General features: G+C 38.0%; 1 protein-coding gene across 1 annotated transcript; it reads left to right on the forward strand.

Annotated features, from left to right (window-relative positions):
* The first annotated feature begins 57 nt into the window (after positions 1-57).
* nek8 (NIMA-related kinase 8) lies at positions 58-8,436 on the forward strand. The gene is made up of 15 exons (XM_056756981.1): positions 58-123; positions 1,055-1,260; positions 1,434-1,666; positions 1,755-1,886; positions 2,195-2,400; positions 2,511-2,593; positions 3,165-3,352; positions 3,542-3,689; positions 4,093-4,169; positions 4,501-4,618; positions 4,785-4,935; positions 6,266-6,429; positions 6,543-6,695; positions 7,204-7,362; positions 7,619-8,436. Exons 1-15 carry the CDS (start codon positions 77-79, stop codon positions 7,645-7,647), a joined length of 2,094 nt encoding a protein of 697 aa, XP_056612959.1. The 5' UTR covers positions 58-76; the 3' UTR covers positions 7,648-8,436.
* The last annotated feature ends 195 nt before the right edge of the window (positions 8,437-8,631 follow it).

Consider the following 8,631-nt stretch of genomic DNA (forward strand, 5'->3'; position numbering starts at 1 on the left):
CGCTCGTGAGCTATGTAGGGGTACAGGAAGTGTTGCCTAGTGACGGGTGAGTTTATGCACGTAGCCAGCAGCAAAGATGGAGAAGTACGAGAAGATAAAAGTGGTCGGGAGGGGAGCATTCGGGTAAATAAAACTACCAGCACTTTATGGTCTGCAAAATAATCTCAGTTTTTGTCTGCTTTTATTTTGCATAAACAGATAACGTAACGTGTAATACACGTGATAAAAGTTTTTAGTTAACTTGAGAGACTCTTGTCAGAAACTTTAAATCTGTAGCGCTTCTTTCATAATAAGGAGTTAACGGATCACTCTTAAAGCATAACTTATTTCCGCATTCCTTTAGTTTGTTATACATGTAAAACAACCATTATCGGACACTTTTCATGCTTTAGTAATAACGTGAAAAGTTGATTTCGTTGTTGAGTATATATCCTCGCTTTTTTAATTCCCAGAACTTCTAAAGGGATGTGTATATGATTCCTATCGGATTTATAGGAACCCCATTGGGAATGGCCAGAAACACGGGTGTGAATACTCAGAAATTATATTCAGTATTATTAATATAATTCATGAACTCTAGGAAGCCTAGAATGTGAAATATTTACTATTTACTATTTAACTTTTAGCCAATGCTTGAGGGGAAAAACGATTATTTAACTGTACATAATATGAATTTACAGTGTGAACCTTATTTTCCAAGCTGGTGAAAACAGACTGATAAAATAAACATACAGAGCAGATTTTCTCATTTAATCTTTTTCAAAAACTTCTCTTTATATTTAAACTGCATTGCTTAGCGTAAAATATTTGATTTGTTAGCTCATACAGACAAAAACAACTGAATACTGAATATGTGAAATAAAATGTAATAAAGAGGACATATTTAAATCATGATGATAAGTGAAACATGGAATTTGTACGCAAAATGGACGGGTAGCAGAATATGACACAAACACTGTACACATTCTGTGTTGCTATGCTGCTTTTCATCATTCTTTAAAAAAGAAATTCATCTACATAGTAACTTGCAGCCTTATATCTTTATCTGTTACAGCATAGTGCATCTTTGTCGCAGACGCAGTGACGGCGCTCTGGTGATCTTGAAGGAAATCCCAGTAGAGCAGATGACACGTGATGAACGTCTCGCAGCTCAGAACGAATGCCAAGTTCTCAAATTACTCAACCACCCCAACATAATCGAGTATTATGAAAACTTCCTGGAAGACAAGGCGCTGATGATCGCAATGGAATACGCTCCAGGCACAGACATTTTCTCACTGTTTTTCAAAATGTGTAAACCAGACACTCAATGCCTTCGGGGGAATCTTATGAATAACATGTCAGATTTGCCCGAGACAAAAATGACCAATTATTAACATTTTACTGTCTTTAATTATAATCATAATCCCTTGTCTCTGCAATTGTTATTATAGGTGGAACCCTGGCAGATTACATACAAAAGCGCTGCAACTCCCTGTTAGATGAGGACATCATATTACATTTCTTTGTCCAGATCTTACTTGCTCTTTACCATGTGCACAATAAACTCATCCTACATCGGGACCTCAAAACCCAGAACATACTACTAGACAAGCATCAGATGATAGTTAAAATAGGTGACTTTGGCATCTCAAAGATTCTCGTGAGCAAGAGTAAAGCGTACACTGTAAGTAATACAACTTCGTATGTGCTTCTGCAAAAAAAATTCACAGCATGTGATTTCAGTGATATTCATCAAGTTCTTTTTATGACAGGTTGTGGGGACACCATGTTATATTTCTCCAGAACTGTGTGAAGGAAAGCCATACAACCAAAAGAGTGACATTTGGGCCTTAGGCTGTGTTCTTTATGAGCTTGCTAGTCTCAAGAGAGCCTTTGAGGCAGCGGTAAGATCTATCTTTATTGATTTGCTTTGTCTTGATTTTAATATCCTCATTTTAAATCACTGTCTATATCTGTAATTATATAGTATACCCATTATTTCTACATTATGGATATTTCGCCACTTTGCACAGTTTTTTATATGCATTGAAAGCCTAGATGTGAACGCCCCATATACTGTATCCCAAAATGCAATGTGTTCACGTTTAAATGACTAATGAACCAGTAAACTAATATTATAGTCTAATCAAATTAGAATTTCGTTTTTTGTATGTTATATTTAATGACAAGCTGAGTAACTTTTCTGTTTCAGAACCTGCCAGCCTTGGTGCTAAAGATCATGAGTGGCACATTTGCCCCCATTTCAGATCGTTACAGCCCAGAACTTAGACAGCTGATCCTCAACATGCTGAATTTGGATCCATCCAAGCGACCCCAGCTCAATGAGATAATGGCCCATCCTATTTGCATCAGGCCATTGCTCAATCTCTACACTGACATAGGCAACGTCAAAATGCGATGCGCAGGTATGATTTTTTAATATTATTAGTTATATTATTTTTATATGTTTGTTTACTATATGTAATTATTTGTCTAGTCATTCATGTGTGGTTCGATTTTTCTCTTTTTAGAATTGAAAAGCCGCTGTCTGCTCTTCAGGCAGGTTCCCATGGAAGACCAGGTGGAAGAGGAAGCAATACTAGAACTAGAGGTGAGATGTTATACAGTAAGCTCTTTTTCTTAAAGGCATAGTTCACCCAAACATAAAAATTCTGTCATCATTTACTCACCTTTGAGTTGTTTCAAATCTGTATACATTTCTTTGTTCTGATGAACACAGAGATATTTGGAAGAATGCTTATACCCAAACAGTTCTTGGATCCCATTGACTACCACAGTAGGGGATTACTTTATACATTCTTTGTTTTGTTGAACACAAAAGACAATATTTTGAAGAATGTAGGACAGAAAACAGTTCTGCAGCACTTTTGACTACCATTGTCATTCCTACTATGTTAGAACTGTTTGGTTATAAGCATTCTTACTAATATATTTCTCTGTGTACATCAGAACAAAGAAATCTATACAGATTTGGAACAATGTGAGGGTGAATAAATGATGACATTATTTTCATATTTTGGTGAACTGTCTCTTTTGTATAATTTTTTAATTATGTGCAGGTGAAGATTTCTATTCCTGAAATGGAAAGATAACTATCTTTGTTGATTTCTCTGTCTGAGGCTTTTCTGTTTTAATTCGGGAAATTCATTCCACTTCACTAGGTGGGCTGTCTGGTTTGACCTCAACAAAGATGATGCATCCATTGCCCCTATCTTCAGTGTATACCTGGGGCAGTGGCATTTCCACTCCTCTGCGACTGCCCATGTTAAACACTGAGGTTTTCCAAGTCTCCCTGGGACGGACCCAAAAAATGGGCGTGACCAAATCTGGGAGGCTCATCACTTGGGAGGTGTGTTGATATTTTTCCCTGATACGAATTCAGTAAACCATATTTCATGCAGCCAACTCCATGTTCTCACAAGGCAAGTGGATGGTTTCGTGTACCAGCACAAAACACGAAATGTTTTGATGTTCAAGAGCATTTTAGAGTCGTATGTGTGTTTAACATCTTCAGCGGTCTCGTTTGGTTCTATGGCAGGCACCCTCGGTTGGATCTGGTGAGCCTGCTTTGCCCGGTGCAGTCGAGCAGATGCAGCCGCAGTTCATCTCCCGCTTCCTAGAAGGTCAATCTGGTGTCACCATCAAATCTGTATCATGTGGTGATCTTTTCAGCACCTGCTTGACAGGTATACAGCCTCCTACTGTCCAGAATTATCTATGAATACACAATAATCTCGATCTCAGTCCATACACTACAACAGAAATAAGGAGTGCCTAATCTTCCCTTCCCTTCTGTAACGCTCATCAAGCATCATTTGTTCACACTGCCTAAACTTATCTCTTGTCTCATGGCATTGTAACACCGCGGTATACGTTTGTCTCCTCCAAAAAGTAGAGGAATCATTAGTCATGTGTCACAAGCACATACAGGATTCAAGGGCCTCACTTCAACCCAGTTGCTTTCTAATACAACACTTGAAGGAGAAATGACTTCTGGATATTCCTGTGTTCTGAATGATAAACCTGTTCTCTTTGCATGTTCATCAGTAAAATCTTTCATAATCCCCTTGGTTTGCATTTATACTGCAGACAGGGGAATAATAATGACATTTGGCAGTGGAAGCAACGGTTGTCTTGGCCATGGCAATTTCAACGACGTTACACAGGTAAATCCATTATTTTAATGGTCCGATCTGTTATTGCTATTACTGTACCTCTGTATACATTCCTAGTGTCAACTTTTACATTGCTTATAAACATTTTTGCATGAATTACAAAACAGTAGCCAATAAGCAACTACATAGGAACCAACCAAAACACCATCAAAACTACATGTCAATGCTTATCAATAACACATTAGCAACAAAATAGCAACTACCCACAACACTCCCACCATTGTGAAAGAAAGATTTGAACAGATGAACCTATATTTACTCAGCAAAATGCACAAATCTCTGTATTTGTATTTTTTTCTAATGCAACTGTTTGTGAATTCAGCCCAAGATAGTGGAGGCTCTTCTGGGTTACGAGTTGGATCAGGTGTCTTGTGGAGCATCTCACGTACTGGCTGTGACCAATGAGCGAGAGGTTTTCTCCTGGGGGAGAGGAGACAATGGTAAATGAGTGCCGTCATTTGTCACTTGAGTGGTTTGTTTCATTGGACTCTCCTTTGTAGTCTTGTAGATGGGCGATTCTTTGCTCTCTCTCTCTCTCACTCTTTCTCTGTCTCGCTCCTCTCTGCTCTATCTGTCACACTCTCCTCATATCTCTCCATCTGACAGGTCGGTTGGGTTTGGGCACTCAAGACTGTCATCACTCCCCCCAGCAGGTGAGTTTGCCAGCTGATTTTGAAGCCCATCGCGTGTTGTGTGGGGTGGACTGCTCTATGGTTATAAGCACACAGCACCAGATTCTGGTCTGTGGAAATAACAGGTACTTGAAAAAAACACTCTTAATGTCTCTTATTATTCATAATAAGGAAATACAGTTCAGATAAAGGGTCACTTGCCAGTTCAGAAGAATGTAGTGGATGTAGTGTGCATGTTTTTTTTTAATCAATTTTCAATATTTTGACTCCTCAACAAGTAGCACAAGTACAACAAATTTAAGAGCTGATCATTTGTATCAGTGGGGAATTCATACTTCTAGGTGTGCCAATCTTGGCACAAAAAGGTTTAATACAGACTTTCCACATGACTTAAGAAACAGGATTTGCTACAGTTTTCAGTGGATATAAAATAGTTCCAGATATGGGGCTGGTTGAGATATTGACATTACCTGTCATAGATCCGATACTTAGATGTACCTTGATTTTGTCATCTTTGACTTTGATTTTGGCATCAATATGACTTTGGTTAATGAGCCGCAAAGTGTTACACTTAGCAGTGAATTAACCTTAATGTAAAAGTGTATTTTTGATTTTATCTTTATACATTGCCCTGTCACAATTGTCTTGCTTATGTTGGGCAGTTGCTTAATACCAAACCAGTTTAGGTAGTTAACACTCCTCATTCTTGCTATAGTGTTTAACAGGACAGTGGAGGATAAAGCTATTTCATCACAGGATATGACCAAGATCATGTCCCACCCTGTTAACCACACCAGTGTACTATTTGACGTTTAAATATTGTAGTCTTTTCAGTTTTAACCAATTTCAACTTAATTTTATAAGTAAAACGAAATCCAAGTCTGTATAATAATTTCATAATAATAAAGTAATCATTCAGCTAGTCAGTATTATAATTAAAATGTAAGTGACTTGTAAAGTCAAATTGACTTAATAATATAAAGCAGCTTTTGAACACAAGGTTTTCAAGTGGAAATATGTAGATATTTGACTGCAAGCCCTTTTTACCATGAACTTCTTGTGAAATAAATATTTCTGGAACATTACAGCCAAAATGGTTCTTCTGTGGCATCAGCACCTTTCTTTCTAAGAAAATAGAGAAAAATCTTCACAATGACTCTTTCAATGCCTCAGTTCTAGATACCTTCTAGAGTTTTGAAAGAGATATTAACAATGTCTCAGGGTGTGCTCGGATTTGAGAAGATAAAAGTCAGAGATTTAAGTACATAATAAAACATCAGATTCCTTTTATTTAAGTTATTTAAGCCTAGTTATTCACATTAATTGCTTTATAATAATTTAATCGTGCTTATATTTGTTTACTTTTTATCTATATTTTATCTAGATTTATGTATAAGTTATATAAACCTTTGAAATAACCTCAGAGAACAATATAATAAATCATCTTGTAAACAGATTTAACAAACTGGGTTTGGACAAGATCTCGGACACAGAAGAGCCCCCATCTCACTGTCAGTTGGAGGAGGTCCATGTATTCCAGCCCGTCCAGTCGGCACCTCTAAATGTTGAGAAGATTGTTTACATCGACATTGGAACGGCACATTCTGTTGCCGTCACAGGTTAGAATCCTGTTGATTTTAGTAGGTTCGGACATAATTTATCTCAATTCACAAAATTATTTGTTTAAGTCTGATTTGTTCATCTGACCTGCATGATCGTGTGCTGGATATAGAGAAAGGACAGTGTTACACCTTTGGCAGTAACCAGCTCGGCCAGCTTGGTTGCAGTTCCCGCAGAACCACCCGAGTTCCCTGTCAGGTCCCAGGACTGCAGGGGATCACCATGGCAGCGTGTGGCGACGCCTTTACTCTGGCAATCGGTGCAGGTAGCTAAGACTTAAAATAGAAGTGAATTATTTAAAAGCATTGTCAATACAATAATAAGAATGACTGGTTCATGAGTCCCAGACATGATCTTGACTGTTCCTATCAGCTTAAGTTTCCTGATGCAATACAGTTTATAAACTATACTGGCAACCGCTACAAACCACAATAGTTAAAGAAAGTCAATGTTGCATGTAAAATTTGAATGTGCTATAGACAAGACTGCTACGATGTCATTAACTTCTTTAGTCACAGAAAGTGCATTAGTGGGGGCAGGTAAGTTAATTAACACGAGGTCATGTGGGTAGAGGTCAGCATGCAACCCTGACTGTGTCCCGCCGGCTTAGAAGACTCTGAAGACCTTTATTGTTTCATGGTGTCTTTGTTCATTCATCACTCTAACAAGACCAGACATCCAGGAAAATAGATAGACAAAGATGTCATTCAGCTTTGTCCGGTGCAAATTGTATTTAGAATTGTAAGAACATTTTCTGCGTCTTCATTCTTCAGAGGGGGAGGTGTACACCTGGGGTAAAGGGGCACGTGGTCGACTCGGACGGAAAGAAGAGGATTCTGGGAAGCCAAAGGCGGTGCAGCTCGACGAGAGCCACCCCTTCACTGTCACATCCGTGGCCTGTTGCCATGGAAACACACTGTTGGCTGTGAAACGTAATGTGTAGCTAATACTTTACGAATGTCAACAAATCAGACATTTATTTATTTTCATTTTTTCATTGATTCTGCATTGAAATTCTGCTTTCTAGATTGCAATAATGCCAAGCTTCTTCAGTAACTGTAGTGTTTCCTCATCACAAGCTTTTAAAAAGGCTTAGTTTGTAGTATTTGTATTCATTACTTTGTCATGACACTGCTGTTTTAATAATTGCATCAATCTAATGTTCTTGTTCATCTTTTCTTTCCTCAGCATTTTTTGAAGAGCCTGTTCCAAAATAATATGACTCAAGTTACACAACGCACTCAACAGAAGGGCTCACGCTCAAGCACATAAAGACTGAGGGGTCGCGCTTTGGAGAAGCAAGCTATGCGGTGTTTGTACAGTAACATATACCTGTTAACACGTGATAACAGAACTATTGAAATTCTGTTTTGGAATTGCATCTTTCTGTAAAGGCCATGCACGACTGGCGGACTGCAAATGCTATCTTTATGCAGCATTGTAAATACATCAAAATATTAAAAAAGGAAGGGTCGGTCTTAGATTAGTGAAGGTAATTCTGTGACCCTACTAACAGGAAGGAAAATATGATGATAAAAAGGGCTTCTCAGGGCTTCACATAAATGTGAAACACAGATAGGCATACAATTTCATATGTGTAATATCACAAAAATATGACATTTTGACCATCATTTGTGGCGGTTGTCCTGTGTATATCACCTTAACAATATATAAACGATATACACGTAATCACAACTAAAAGTATAAACATAGTTATTATTATTATAGCTGGAACAACTATAATACATATATATGCTAGGCAATGTATAATGCATAAAAAGAAGTGTGATGTTTATTCTCAGAGGAATAGCATAAACATGGCACGACACACACAAAGCTCATGGATACGTCATGCTATGATGTAATTCTCGTGCAATACGTGATGCTCAGCGTGTGTCCGTGTCGAATAACCGCGCTTGTCCGCGCACTGCATTTTAACGATGGTTAGCAAATGTCAGACAGTATATTTGATAAAACTGAGCCAATAAACGATACAAATGACACGGTTTGTGGTTGTTTTCTTTGACGTAACGTCTGGTCCTGCGAACGTGTTATGCTCACCGATAGAGGGCGTCATTTCCTTAACATATAACCCCCTTTACAAATTCCTGCAACCTTTTGTTAGCAATAATCTGGTTATTGTCTTTGAATGCACACTTTCGCTAATGACACAAGATTTTATTAAACCTGATGATAATTAT

This window comes from Triplophysa dalaica, chromosome 9, assembly GCF_015846415.1.
Source record: "Triplophysa dalaica isolate WHDGS20190420 chromosome 9, ASM1584641v1, whole genome shotgun sequence".
NCBI lineage: Eukaryota > Metazoa > Chordata > Actinopteri > Cypriniformes > Nemacheilidae > Triplophysa > Triplophysa dalaica.

What these genes read in the sequence shown, in the direction of transcription:
- nek8 (XM_056756981.1), top strand. Translation starts at nt 77, where the DNA reads ATGGAGAAGTACGAGAAGATAAAAGTGGTCGGGAGGGGAGCATTCGG. An exon ending in GTCGGGAGGGGAGCATTCGG is followed by an intron (nt 124 to 1,054) that starts GTAAATAAAACT and finishes TATCTGTTACAG; the next exon opens with CATAGTGCATCTTTGTCGCA. An exon ending in CTGGTCTGTGGAAATAACAG is followed by an intron (nt 4,936 to 6,265) that starts GTACTTGAAAAA and finishes TCTTGTAAACAG; the next exon opens with ATTTAACAAACTGGGTTTGG.